The sequence below is a fragment of the Penaeus japonicus genome, unplaced genomic scaffold (assembly GCF_977035675.1).
Source record: "Penaeus japonicus unplaced genomic scaffold, GWHDUDI00000001_assembly GWHDUDI00000004, whole genome shotgun sequence".
NCBI classification, from domain to species: Eukaryota; Metazoa; Arthropoda; class Malacostraca; order Decapoda; family Penaeidae; genus Penaeus; species Penaeus japonicus.
The window spans coordinates 8,521,700-8,536,699 of NW_028234406.1; the positions used below are offsets into that span (position 1 = coordinate 8,521,700).

At 36.9% G+C, this 15,000-nt stretch overlaps 2 protein-coding genes across 2 annotated transcripts in view; both read right to left on the reverse strand.

Annotated features, from left to right (window-relative positions):
• The window catches only part of LOC147471910 (uncharacterized), a 49,611-nt gene extending 37,494 nt beyond the window's left edge, over positions 1–12,117 (reverse strand). The window contains 2 exon segments of the mRNA XM_086535992.1: positions 11,269–11,302; positions 11,962–12,117. Of these exon segments, the coding sequence (XP_086392118.1) occupies positions 11,269–11,302; positions 11,962–12,039 (112 nt within the window). The 5' untranslated portion in view covers positions 12,040–12,117.
• Positions 12,118–13,557: 1,440 nt separating this feature from the next.
• Positions 13,558–15,000, reverse strand: part of LOC122244413 (uncharacterized) — a 6,282-nt gene continuing 4,839 nt past the window's right edge. The window contains exons 4-7 of the mRNA XM_086535765.1: positions 14,878–15,000; positions 14,535–14,617; positions 14,095–14,295; positions 13,558–13,910 (exon numbers count right to left, since the gene is read on the reverse strand). The exon at positions 14,878–15,000 is cut by the window's right edge and continues 40 nt beyond it. Coding sequence (XP_086391891.1) covers positions 13,866–13,910; positions 14,095–14,295; positions 14,535–14,617; positions 14,878–15,000 — 452 coding nt within the window. The 3' untranslated portion in view covers positions 13,558–13,865. The remainder of the gene's footprint in view (positions 13,911–14,094; positions 14,296–14,534; positions 14,618–14,877) is intronic.

Genomic DNA, 15,000 nt, shown 5'->3' on the forward strand with positions numbered 1-15,000 from the left:
TTAGTTCCCTCTTCTTTTAGCTGTAAAGTAAATTTGTAAATACGCTCAATTACAAAGGGACAAACTTATATTATTATAAAAACTTTGTTTATAAAAGCATATCGTTAAAAAAAAACAGACCTGTAAATTTGTAAATACGCTCTATTACAAAGGGACAAACTTATATCATTATAAAAACTTTGTTTATAAAAGCATATCGTTAAAAGCAGCCCTGTTACAAAAGAATAAATGTCATTATGACAAAAATATTTTGTTTTAAAAAAGAAAGAAGTAATGCGAACACTTTTCAACAATTTTCCTTACATGTCCCTTTAATACATATTTTTCAATTTTCCAAATTACACATAATGTAAGAAAAAAATCCCTTATCTTAAGCAAAAAGATGTCTTTTTTCCTTGAATCAAAAGAAAAGACACTTTTCTTTAATGACTGAAAGAGCACCTTTCTCCAAATGTTCTTACAACTTGAATTGAACTTTAGAGTAAACGAATGCAATTATTACTTCAGTTCCCCCTTTTCCCACCCTTTGTACAGGGTACATGTAACACACACACACACACACACACACACACACACACACACACACACACACACACACACACACACACACACACACACACACACACACACACACACACACACACACACACACACACACACGTGATTAATTATGTCATGTTACAAGAAACGAACAAATGTACGTATTCAATTTTTAAAAAAACTTTTGCTTATCAAAAACGTTTGTTTTAAAAGGCTGCTCAGTTACAAAGAGAACATATGTCTCTATTTTAATTTCATAATACCCTGTATATACATATATATATATATCTTTTTCTTTTTTTCTTTTTTTTAAGAAAAGTATCTAATACCATCACTTTTAATGGTATACTATGTATTTACGCAAAAATGGATTAAAACTTATCCTTTTTGTAATATATATCTCAATCTCCCAATCATATATATTCTTCATGATAAACAAAAAATCTTATCTCCTTTTAATACACATTTCAATCTCCCTTGGCTCAATTACATCCAAATGTTGCAGGAGAAAAAAACACCTGTATTTGAGTAACAAATGTAATTTCATTTCTCTGAGATAAGTGAAAAGATACTTTTCTCTCTTTAATTATAACTTAACGTACATGTCTTCATCAAATTGCTTTGTATGAGAACAATATTTAACAAAATTAATTTGTAGGCCCATGTATACCTCGAGCTTCATTACCATACGGGCTTGCGGAAATAGTGCAGGCACGTAAGTAATTACACACATTATGCCCTGGTTACATTCTTTATAATGCATATCTTAAGATGAAAAAGATGTATCATATGCAAAACATTATTTTCAGCCAAATGGTAGTATTTGATCCCTTGAATACCGCACTGCTTTTGGTGGTTGCTAGTAACATTTTCAGCTCCACCAATCATTTTATTTGTCTCTCTACCGCCCTAAAACGATTTTTCCCCAGAGGTCTTCATAAGGATGTAACCGCCGAGGTTAAACTTTGTTTTCATAGCATACTGTATTCCCGTTTATGTCGACTCGATAGATAAGGGATTAATTATTTTTGGAATAAACTAAGTAAATTATTTACCTTTCGACCAGTAATTCCCAACCCTTCATCTGTCACTTACTCCAACGGCTGGATGTACCGCTCTATTTACCCCCCCTCATTTGTACTGATATGTTGTCTGGCAAAATCCTTTGCAATAGATCTACCATATAAATTTTATCCTTAGGGTAAATTTACCCCTAGTTGAGAATGACTACTTTAAGTGAATTTGTCTTTTGCACATCAGATTATACACACTGCCATGAAAATGGCAAATGCATCGCGGCATGTTACCACAAAACGTTTTTATAAAAGTTTTCAAAATGGGCTCTGTTACAAAAGGGCATGCCTTTTTCAACTGTTGCAATATCATACACAAAAGGTCTTTTTGTGTAAAAGTGTTCATTTTTTTGGAAAAGTTCGATTAATACCGATGCTTCTATACAGTTTTCAGCGCTCTGACACTCATTTTCCTAAATTTATACCGATATGTCTTCCAGCCAGACCCATTGCAAAAAGCTTTACCATATAATTATTGACTCCCCAGTGGTAAATTTACCCCCGCCTGAGAATAAGTATTTTAAGCGAATTATTCATTTGCCCATAAATTTATATAAACTTACAAAAGCGGCAAATGCATCGTAGTATATTATCACAAAAACATTTTTGCGTGACTGTGTATGTATATACATATGTAAAAAGGAATCCTGTTACAAGAAAGGCATACGCACCAACTGTTGTACTATATTACTCCAAAGGTTCTTTTATGTAAAAGTGTTCAATTTTTGTAAAAGGCAAATGAATACCAAAGTTTTTCCCTGTTGTGCAAAAGATTTTTGATTTCCTACTGATACATGTTCCAATCTTCTTTAGATGAATTGCAACCAAAGCTGTCTGAGACAGTCAATTATCCATTTTTCAGCACACCAGAGCGATGTTTGCAATATCTTACAAACAATTAATAGGAGTACTTTTCATTTACCCCGAAAGTTTCCCGTTCCTTACCGGCATAAATTGTACCGCAAAGTGGCCAGCCCCGTGTTTTTTTCCTTAACGTATGTTCGGCGTACCAAGTAAAAGTGTCGAACCAGGTACAGATAGCGGGCGAAAGACATTGGTAATGATATAAGCAGCGTATTTGCAGAAAGATGTCATTGGGAGCTCTAGCGGAAAAGCAAGTTTTAAGGTAAAACATGTAATACATTTAATATTGATTATTATTTCTTTATACAAACGAGGGTTACATGATAAAATTGTCCCAAATATAATAAACGTGCATATCCATGCTCTAGTTTTGGTCATTTGAAGAAGAAAAAAATTACCTGTGTTTACAGGAGATGAAATATATCTACATACAGCCACCGGAAGGCTACCTTCATCGCATAAAACTCGCAACACTTCCGTAGGGAGAGACCTCCGTTGCCAAAAGACAGCCCTTACAGAGGAGGTACTATCTCCAAAGCACTCCAAGTCGTCTCTTCCTATTAACGTATATTTGCCCGCGGGCGGAAAAGACAATTATTTCCTCCCTTGTTCTCACGTGTTATATTGTGCTTCCTTTTACGTTTTATTACGATGTTCTCATATGTACACAGATATTAGAGAAGCACGGAAAACACATAGATCCTACACATATGAATTACGCATTTTAGACATCTTTAGCAAGTATAACTATTTCACTTATATATTACCTAGGACGTGGCAGACATTCTGAAGGGCAGGGAGGCACAGTTGAAAAGGGCACCCTCATAACATTCTTTACAATTAATCAGATAAAATAAAGGAAGTATTCTTGTGAAAGGCTCGCTCATCTTGCAAACTAGAGTATTTCACTGCAAGTACATTTAAATATGGAGCATATACGAGAATATACAGTGGTCCCTTATTTGATAAAAGGGCGGTTTTTTTCTTTCTGGATGGAGTAGGACATTTTTCTCCTTGTTTATGAACAAAAGACCAGCTATTTTTCTCTGATTATTGTTTTTGCAATCTTAATGGCATCTTGGAATAAAATGACTGAAATTATTACTTCAGTTTTCTTTTTTTCCAGGTGAATTTTGTCTTTGGCATGTATAACACAAAAAGTTATACAAGCCCTGCTGCATAGAGGACAGTACATCATCCGAAAACTTGATACTAATGTATGAACGTATTGTGTTGTAGTATGCAAAATTTCTTTGGTAAAAAAAGAAAAATAAGTTTCTATTGTGCAACAGCGTGTTCTTCCTTCGCCCGCCGCAACCTACGCGCCAATTTCATCCCGGGGCAACCCCGGTCGCGGCCACGTCTAAATCCGCCGCAGGCGACGATCCCACCCCACCCCCGCCGCTGTAGCCGCCGCCACCGCCGCGCGCATTGTTTGTTTGTTTGTGTGTGTGTGAAAGGGAAAGTAAGCCGTTACCCAAGGTAGCGCATAGCTAAGTTTACGTGTTAAAGCAACACCTGCATGGCTGGCGGGGAAGGGGTTTGGGGATGGGGAACAGAGGGACCTATCTTTCCGAGGACAGGAATAGTTTATTACCTAAATTCATCGACACTTGGGATGACAGGGAAGGATGATAGAAGTAGCAACGAGATCAACGACGAATTTGTTCCACTTGCCCGAAAGATTTAGCCATATTGTAAGTTATCTAAAAAAATATGAACGAATTATGGAATATGAATACTTATTCTGATCGTTTTTTATGTTTAAATAGATGTCTGATGTATAGAGAGACCTACATAATAATGACAAAATGATCGCAAGTTTTTTTTTTCCATTTTAAATCTGCTTTATATTTCGATACACTAGAATGTATGTCAAAACTGGATCAATAGTATTTTTGGCCTACATCTACCTCTTACAGCCTATCATGGCACGAGCATCACGATTCATGAACAAGTAGTGACCCTAGTTAATGGATTCATTTCTCTGAGAGAGTAGATTCTCTTTTCGATATCTTGCTTATTTGAAGGTAAATATACCGGTTAACAGGCCTAGACAACGATTTTTTGTTAATCAATGTCTGCCTCTAAATCTCTCGAGGAAGTGGGCGACGAGGAAGCAAATTCGTTGTTAATCTTGTTGCTGTAATAAACATTTTCTGTCCTCGGAAAGATAGGTCCCTCTGTTCCCCATCTCCAAACCCCTTCCCCCGCCAGCCATGCAGGTGTTGCTTAAACGCGTTACCTTAGGTAGTGGCTTACTTTCCCTTTCACACACAAACAAACAAACAATGCGCGCGGCGGCGGCGGCGGCTACAGCGGCGGGGGTGGGGTGGGATCGTCGCCTGCGGCGGATTTAGACGTGGCCGCGACCGGGGTTGCCCCGGGATGAAATTGGCGCGTAGGTTGCGGCGGGCGAAGGAAGAACACGCTGTTGCACAATAGAAACTTATTTTTCTTTTTTTACCAAAGAAATTTTGCATACTACAACACAATACGTTCATACATTAGTATCAAGTTTTCGGATGATGTACTGTCCTCTATGCAGCAGGGCTTGTATAACTTTTTGTGTTATACATGCCAAAGACAAAATTCACCTGGAAAAAAAGAAAACTGAAGTAATAATTTCAGTCATTTTATTCCAAGATGCCATTAAGATTGCAAAAACAATAATCAGAGAAAAATAGCTGGTCTTTTGTTCATAAACAAGGAGAAAAATGTCCTACTCCATCCAGAAAGAAAAAAACCGCCCTTTTATCAAATAAGGGACCACTGTATATTCTCGTATATGCTCCATATTTAAATGTACTTGCAGTGAAATACTCTAGTTTGCAAGATGAGCGAGCCTTTCACAAGAATACTTCCTTTATTTTATCTGATTAATTGTAAAGAATGTTATGAGGGTGCCCTTTTCAACTGTGCCTCCCTGCCCTTCAGAATGTCTGCCACGTCCTAGGTAATATATAAGTGAAATAGTTATACTTGCTAAAGATGTCTAAAATGCGTAATTCATATGTGTAGGATCTATGTGTTTTCCGTGCTTCTCTAATATCTGTGTACATATGAGAACATCGTAATAAAACGTAAAAGGAAGCACAATATAACACGTGAGAACAAGGGAGGAAATAATTGTCTTTTCCGCCCGCGGGCAAATATACGTTAATAGGAAGAGACGACTTGGAGTGCTTTGGAGATAGTACCTCCTCTGTAAGGGCTGTCTTTTGGCAACGGAGGTCTCTCCCTACGGAAGTGTTGCGAGTTTTATGCGATGAAGGTAGCCTTCCGGTGGCTGTATGTAGATATATTTCATCTCCTGTAAACACAGGTAATTTTTTTCTTCTTCAAATGACCAAAACTAGAGCATGGATATGCACGTTTATTATATTTGGGACAATTTTATCATGTAACCCTCGTTTGTATAAAGAAATAATAATCATTACTAAATGTATTACATGTTTTGCCTTAAAACTTGCTTTTCCGCTAGAGCTCCCAATGACATCTTTCTGCAAATACGCTGCTTATATCATTACCAATGTCTTTCGCCCGCTATCTGTACCTGGTTCGACATTTTTACTTGGTACGCCGAACATACGTTAAGGAAAAAAAACACGGGGCTGGCCACTTTGCGGTACAATTTAAGCCGGTAAGGAACGGGAAACTTTCGGGGTAAAGGAAAAGTACTCCTATTAATTGTTTGTAAGATATTGCAAACATCGCTCTGGTGTGCTGAAAAATGGATAATTGACTGTCTCAGACAGCTTTGGTTGCAATTCATCTAAAGAAGAGTGGAACATGTATCAGTAGGAAATCAAAAATCTTTTGCACAACAGGGAAAATGAGTATTAGAGAAAAACTTTGGTATTCATTTGCCTTTTACAAAAATTGAACACTTTTACATAAAAGAACCTTTGGAGTAATATAGTACAACAGTTGGTGCGTATGCCTTTCTTGTAACAGGATTCTTTTTTACATATGTATATACATACACAGTCACGCAAAAATGTTTTTGTGATAATATACTACGATGCATTTGCCGCTTTTGTAAGTTTATATAAATTTATGGGCAAATGAATAATTCGCTTAAAATACTTATTCTCAGGCGGGGGTAAATTTACCACTGGGGAGTCAATAATTATATGGTAAAGCTTTTTGCAATGGGTCTGGCTGGAAGACATATCGGTATAAATTTAGGAAAATGAGTGTCAGAGCGCTGAAAACTGTATAGAAGCATCGGTATTAATCGAACTTTTCCAAAAAAATGAACACTTTTACACAAAAAGACCTTTTGTGTATGATATTGCAACAGTTGAAAAAGGCATGCCCTTTTTGTAACAGGGCCCATTTTGAAAACTTTTATAAAAACGTTTTGTGGTAACATGCCGCGATGCATTTGCCATTTTCATGGCAGTGTGTATAATCTGATGTGCAAAAGACAAATTCACTTAAAGTAGTCATTCTCAACTAGGGGTAAATTTACCCTAAGGATAAAATTTATATGGTAGATCTATTGCAATGTATTTTGCCAGACAACATATCAGTACAAATGAGGGGGTAAATAGAGCGGTACATCCAGCCGTTGGAGTAAGTGACAGATGAAGGGTTGGGAATTACTGGTCGAAAGGTAAATAATTTACTTAGTTTATTCCAAAAATAATTAATCCCTTATCTATCGAGTCGACATAAACGGGAATACAGTATGCTATGAAAACAAAGTTTAACCTCGGCGGTTACATCCTTATGAAGACCTCTGGGGAAAAATCGTTTTAGGGCGGTAGAGAGACAAATAAAATGATTGGTGGAGCTGAAAATGTTACTAGCAACCACCAAAAGCAGTGCGGTATTCAAGGGATCAAATACTACCATTTGGCTGAAAATAATGTTTTGCATATGATACATCTTTTTCATCTTAAGATATGCATTATAAAGAATGTAACCAGGGCATAATGTGTGTAATTACTTACGTGCCTGCACTATTTCCGCAAGCCCGTATGGTAATGAAGCTCGAGGTATGCATGGGCCTACAAATTAATTTTGTTAAATATTGTTCTCATACAAAGCAATTTGATGAAGACATGTACGTTAAGTTATAATTAAAGAGAGAAAAGTATCTTTTTACTTATCTCAGAGAAATGAAATTACATTTGTTACTCAAATACAGGTGTTTTTTTCTCCTGCAACATTTGGATGTAATTGAGCCAAGGGAGATTGAAATGTGTATTAAAAGGAGATAAGATTTTTTGTTTATCATGAAGAATATATATGATTGGGAGATTGAGATATATATTACAAAAAGGATAAGTTTTAATCCATTTTTGCGTAAATACATAGTATACCATTAAAAGTGATGGTATTAGATACTTTTCTTAAAAAAAAGAAAGATATATATATATATATATATATATATATATATATATATATATATATATGTATATACAGGGTATTATGAAATTAAAATAGAGACATATGTTCTCTTTGTAACTGAGCAGCCTTTTAAAACAAACGTTTTTGATAAGCAAAAGTTTTTTAAAAAATTGAATACGTACATTTGTTCGTTTCTTGTAACATGACATAATTAATCACGTGTGTGTGTGTGTGTGTGTGTGTGTGTGTGTGTGTGTGTGTGTGTGTGTGTGTGTGTGTGTGTGTGTGTGTGTGTGTGTGTGTGTGTGTGTGTGTGTGTGTGTTACATGTACCCTGTACAAAGGGTGGGAAAAGGGGGAACTGAAGTAATAATTGCATTCGTTTACTCTAAAGTTCAATTCAAGTTGTAAGAACATTTGGAGAAAGGTGCTCTTTCAGCCATTAAAGAAAAGTGTCTTTTCTTTTGATTCAAGGAAAAAAGACATCTTTTTTGCTTAAGATAAGGGATATTTTCTTACATTATGTATAATTTGGAAAATTGAAAAATATGTATTAAAGGGACATGTAAGGAAATTTGTTGAAAAGTGTTCGCATTACTTCTTTCTTTTTTAAAACAAAATATTTTTGTCATAATGACATTTATTCTTTTGTAACAGGGCTGCTTTTAACGATATGCTTTTATAAACAAAGTTTTTATAATGATATAAGTTTGTCCCTTTGTAATAGAGCGTATTTACAAATTTACAGGTCTGTTTTTTTTAACGATATGCTTTTTATAAACAAAGTTTTTTATAATAATATAAGTTTGTCCCTTTGTAATTGAGCGTATTTACAAATTTACTTTACAGCTAAAAGAAGAGGGAACTAAAGTAATAATGACATTAGTTTTACTATAAATGACAATAAAAAAATGTAAGATAACCATGATCAGGGGAAGAAAAAGTAACATTTTAATCAGTATCAAGAAACATGAGTTCTTTTAATCATTATCAAGAAAAAAGTGCTCTTTTATCTCATTTCATAAGAAAAACCAAAATTATAAACTTGCTGTATATGCTCGCACTATATTTCAAAAGTTCTAAATAAGATATTTTGAGTTTTCTGAAGTGGAAGTTAATACATTTGTTCCTTTGTAACAGGGCTGTTTGTAAATCGACATGTTTTTATAAACAAAGTTTTAAGAATAATATTGTATATACACGTTTGTCCTTTTGTAGCAGAATGTATTTACAAATTTACTTTACGGCTAAAGGCTAAATGAAGAGGGAACTAAAGTATTAATGGCATTAGTTTTACTACAGATGACAATAAAAATTGTAAAATAATCATGATCAGGAAAAGAATAAGTGCCCTTTTAATCATATCAAGGAAAAAAGCGCCCGTTTATCTCATTGACCTAAAACAAAATTTGGCCTTTGACTAAAATCATGAACTGTTGTATATGCTCACACTATATTATAAGCGATAATTTTCATTTTCTTCTAATTATTTGTAGAAAATGAGAGGAAAGTATCATTTCTTTCACCTAAATACCTGTCCCTCTTCAACTCTACTTACATCCTCATGAACGAGATTTCCTTCCCTTTCTAATTATTTGTAGAAAATGAGAGGAAAGTATCATCATTTTCACCCAAGAACCTGTCCTTCCGCAAACTCTATTTGTATTGCAGATAGTATATAATATCTTACGGATGTACAAAATTAGGTCTAATATCATGGACACATGATTTTTTCAGTTTCATATTTGATGTCACACTGAAAAAAAAAATGATTGTATAGGAAGCACAACAAAGCATGTGGTAACAAGCTTCATGCTTCATTCAAGATATGACCGCTATGACTGCTACATTTGTTTATCTTTGTGCGAGCATTTAAAAATGTTGGTTTTAATGGAAGGCTGATAATTCATTAAATTTGGGTTAATTCACGTTATACATAGACATAATGGAAAATAATGTAGGTTCTAGTTATTGGCCCAACGAAATATGAAAATATGAACATTTTTTTTCCTAATTCTCTTATGTGGGTGCGACATACCAGGAGTAATGACCTAAGGCGGTCAGATAATTGTTCTAGACCATTCCTTAATCAGGGGAGGGGGGAGGGGGGGGGGGCTGAGGGACTGTTACCAGTTATGACACGTATGTTATAGCAGACAGGGGTATGGGAGGAGGGGTGGGGGAGCGGTCAAAGGTGGGAGTAAAGGGTGAGGGGGAGGGGAGGGGAGGCGGAGGTAAAGGAGGGAGAGGGGAGGAGGAGGAGGGGTGGAAGCTGAGGGTGAGGGATGAGGAGACGTGGTTGTTTTGACTGGTGGTAGGGGGCAGAGGGGGACCCATGGGTGAGCTGTTAAGTCCTCACATATATTAGAGATATAACATTATTAATCAAAATATCCCACTCTCTCAAAGGTCATTCACCTGTTACCTGTTATAACACGTATGCTGTTGGACCCTGGGGGTATGGGAGGAGGGGTGGTGGGGGGAGGGGAGGAGGGGTGGGGAGAGGTCAGAGGCGGAGGTGAAGGGTGAGGGGGCGTGATTGTTTTGACCTCTGTAGGGTACCCATGGAGGGGGGGGGGGGTGAGGATATCTGTCCCGGTGTTAAGGCTGGAGGGAGGGGGGAGAGAGGGGGGATGGGGAGACGGTCAGAGACGGAGGTGAGGAGATCCGTCCTCGTATATTTGACCAAATATCCCACTCTCTCAAAGGTCATTCACCTGTTACCTGTTATAACACGTATGCTATAGGAGGGGGTGGGGGGTGGGGAGGGGGGGGGTTGAGGAAATCTGTCCATGGGGGGGGGAGGGGAGGGGGGGAAGTGAAAGTTTAGGGGGGGGGGGATTTGTTGTTATGTACGTTTATGAGGGGAGGGGGGGGGGGGGTTGGGGAGTTCTGTCCCGGTGTTAAGGCTGGAGGGAGGGGGGAGAGGGGGGGGGGGGGGGGGGGGGACGGGTCAGAGACGGAGGTGAAGGGGTGTTATGCACGTTCATGAGGTGAGGAGATCTGTCCTCGTATATTTGACCAAATATCCCACTCTCTCAAAGGTCATTCACCTGTTACCTGTTATAACACGTATGCTATAGGAGGGGGGTGGGGGTGGGGGGGGGTGGTTGTTATGTACGTTCATGAGGGGAGGGGATGGGGGGTGGGGGGTGGGGGGGCTGGTTGAGGAAATCTGTCCAGGGGGGGGGGGGAAGTGAAAGTTTAGGGGGGGGGGGATTTGTTGTTATGTACGTTTATGAGGGGAGGGGGGGGGGGGGGGGGGGGGGGGTTGAGGATGTAAGTCCATATATGTACTACTTATATATATATATATATATATATATATATATATATATATATATATGAGTATGTATATGTATATATATATATGTATACACTTATATAAGAATATGTTCATTTGTTTGCAACAGGATATCAATGAAACTCACCTAATGAACTTTCCGTAGTAGTCAAAAAAGGTCCCTGGAATAAGAAAAGAAACCACCACATAAAAAGAGCCTCAATACAAAATGAACCTAATGAACAAACCTCGAAGTTGCTTCAAAGATACCTTATCTAGCGGCCCAACAGCTTGTTTACGATTTTGATTACGATTTACAAGAGTTTGTCTACGATTATATCTTCACTTACTTTGACTCTCCTAGAATATAATTTAATCACAGGATTTTGTACTTGCTATACCAGATTTTATAATTCCTTCATGACTATGGCAGTAGTTTCAGTTTAAACTAAAGATGGACATTTAACTATCACAAGATACTATGAGCATAGACAATAAAGCTGAAAGTGTGCCTTTTTCAAGTACACTTTTCTCTCCTGTTCATTTTGAAAACGTTAAGGCCGTGGGTCTTGGAATAATTATACGTATACTTACAATGGCGGCAATGCCCTACGCATGATTTTATCTGTTAGCCAGCCACACCAGTCTGTTCTCTAATTTTAGTTAGAGAACAGACTGCTTAACAGGGTAAAAAAAGGGGGAAAATCCAGAAAATAGAAAGAAAGATCCTCTTTTAGCATATTAACATTTCGTGGTTCGACTGACTCTGAATATAGTTCAGGTAACAACCATATGACCTTCGTACTCAAACTTACAAAATGCATATGGACAGGATACTCACCGTTGCGTATGTAATCACAAACAGGCAATATAGCAAGCTGATGAAAACCAGCATCCGCCTGCACAGAACCCAAATCATAACTGATCAATCTATAGACATCAAAGATCCTGTTACTTCCTTATCTCATCACGCACAGCAACAAACAATCATGCACCATGGCTTATAAAAGTTAAAAGATGATATCACAAGTTTGCTTGAATTGCTTTCTATCTCCTGCTTATCAGCGTTCTTATCGCATTGCCTTTTATATCTTATAGCCACTTAGGCGTGGATATAGTTTTATTCTTAGATGACATTTAATAAGGAGGATGAAGCTTACGGATATGACAAAGGAAGACTGATTTACTCTATGAAGAATATTCAGGGACTGAAAGAGAAGACTGATTAAGATGAAGCTAACTGACTAGAATGAAACAGACTGCTTCGACGGAGGAAGACTGATTAGGATGAAGTTGACTTATCAAATGGAGGAAAACTGATTAAGCGCGTCGTGCCGACGCGGGTGTTTATTTATTTATTTATGTATTTACATATGAGAATGTTTCCTTTTTTCAATCATACTAAGTGTAAGAGTTACATTTAATGACATGTGCTGGAATTTTTAGGTTTAGTTTTAAGCCATAAATGAAGGGCGCCCATCCATGTTCTATTTTCAGAGATGGACGGCACACACCAGGATGTGCAAGCAGAAGGAAAAGAGGAATCTGAACCGGGTAGTGTGCAGCGACTGCAAATGCATGTATAAGATCTACTTGATCCTCACCATGGCCAAGAGTTCACGCTACATGAACCAGAATCCCACACATAATAATATTACCTAACTGTATTTCAAAGGGAAAGAAAAAGTTATAGAAAGAAATGAAACAAAGACTGCCTACCAAAAAGACAAAAGCTTATGTATACGTCATAAGCAACAGTTCTTTTGCTCCTATCCGTATGTTTCTTACGCCTGATATGTCAATGAATTCAATCCAAGTGGACTTTTAATTATGCACAGGCTTTAGCAACAGCCACATGTAAACTGAATCATGCAATATGCATCACATGCATGCACAAATCATTGCAAACAGTGTTTCAGTTCAAGGACACTGCAGGTCAGTTCCTAAGGAAGCACGTCATGTAGTATAGTGTAGTTATTAAATGCTCAGTGGTGTATATATCACTGGGCAAAGAATATTAGATATATCATAAACACACACACACACACACACACACACATATATATATATATATACATATATATATATGTGTGTGTGTGTGTGTGTGTGTGTGTGTGTGTGTATTTATGTATATATATGTATATATGTAAATTTATATATGATTATATATATATATGTATATATACATATATATACATATATATACATGATTATGTGTCTGCGTGTGTGTGTGTGTGTGTGTCTGTGTGTGTATGTGTATGTGTGTGTGTGTGTGCGTGTGCGTTCGTGTATGTGTGTGTGTGTGTGTATGTCCAAAGAAATCACTTATACGAATATATATGTATAAATATTCGTATATATGGGTTTATAAACAGGGTTATGCATGAATAATGCGTCGCTAATGAAACTTACCCCCAATGTAAAAAGGAAAAACAAATTTACCATTTTGAACGTTTATTTACCAAATAACCGACGAAAATTTTCTGCAAATGTTCCAGTAATGTTTGGAAAAGCATCATATAACAGTTTATCTTCTAACATCAAACATAAATTGGACCAAGGTTAGTAAAATAGTACGTTAATGTTAACAAAATGCAGTGTATAATAAATGCTGAATAATGAAGAAAGTTATAAAGAGGCATTACATTTAACAGATTAAGCTTAGGCTATGAGACTCATTAACCTCAATGATTCAATGATTGTCCACGATTGTTCAGGAGTCCTTGTTCACGAGTCCCATTCCTCTTAAGTCTTCATTGGTTTGTAGTCATTCTTTATGGTTTGACTCACCTGAAGAAGAAAAAGAAGAAGAAGAAGAAGAAAAAAAAAAAAAAACGCACATCAATTTAAATCGTCTCTAGTAGATACACATTTTCTTAACTGAAATTTGACACTACATTTACCACAACCATTGACCAATCCTCAAACATAGCTTGAAAAAAAAAAAAAAAAAAAAAAAAAAAAAAAAACATACCTCGATATAATGGGCTCGAACAACAAGGTTGAAGAAAGTCATGATGAAGGTGACTGTTCCAAGTAGGAGAGCCAGGGCCAGGCCATACAGATCATTGATCGCCATGATGGTCATGATCACGAGTATTGCACTACCCAATATCAACAAGGCGATAGCAATCCCCATCATCACCATGTATGGAATCATGAGATCCGGCATTTTCTGAAAATGACAATAAGTAAATGTATTTTCATGTATGTGTAATTAAATATCATATGCATGTAGATGTGTGTGCGTCCGTGTGTGTGTATGTGTGTGTGTGTACGTGCGTGCGTGCGTGTGCGTGTGTGTTTAAACAGTGTCCCATCGCGCACAGATGGAAATAGGGACTTAATGAACTAAATAATGTACTAACACAAGAATAAAGACACTTGAGAAGCCGTAGAGAATAAGGACATTACCTTCCTGATACCATGGATGAGAAAGAAGGAAGATACAATAAGAAGCAACCCCATTCCCAATGGGATCGACGCCCCAAGATATACTGTAAAATAAAATGAAGTTAAAATGGATATCTCGTAAGACAGTTTTTCCTTCTTTTCAACCGTACAAACAAAATATTTACTGGAGTCATTTCTAAATACTGAAAATACGATAATGGTGATGACTCTGAAACTATATATTTTTTTCAGGCTGCAATACAGTGCATCTTAATTACTTTTTTCTCCACTTACCATTTATCATCAATTGCAACAAAGATAGATAATTCTAATTAACTTGCAACAGCAATAAAATGCTACTTACAGTGGTCAGGACAGTTCGTAGAGACGCGGAAGCAGAAATACTTAAAGTAGCTCTCCTTGAAGTAGTCATGACAGTTGAAAAAAAAGTTGTTGCAGAAATCATCAACGTTGTTCTTGTTGGGCA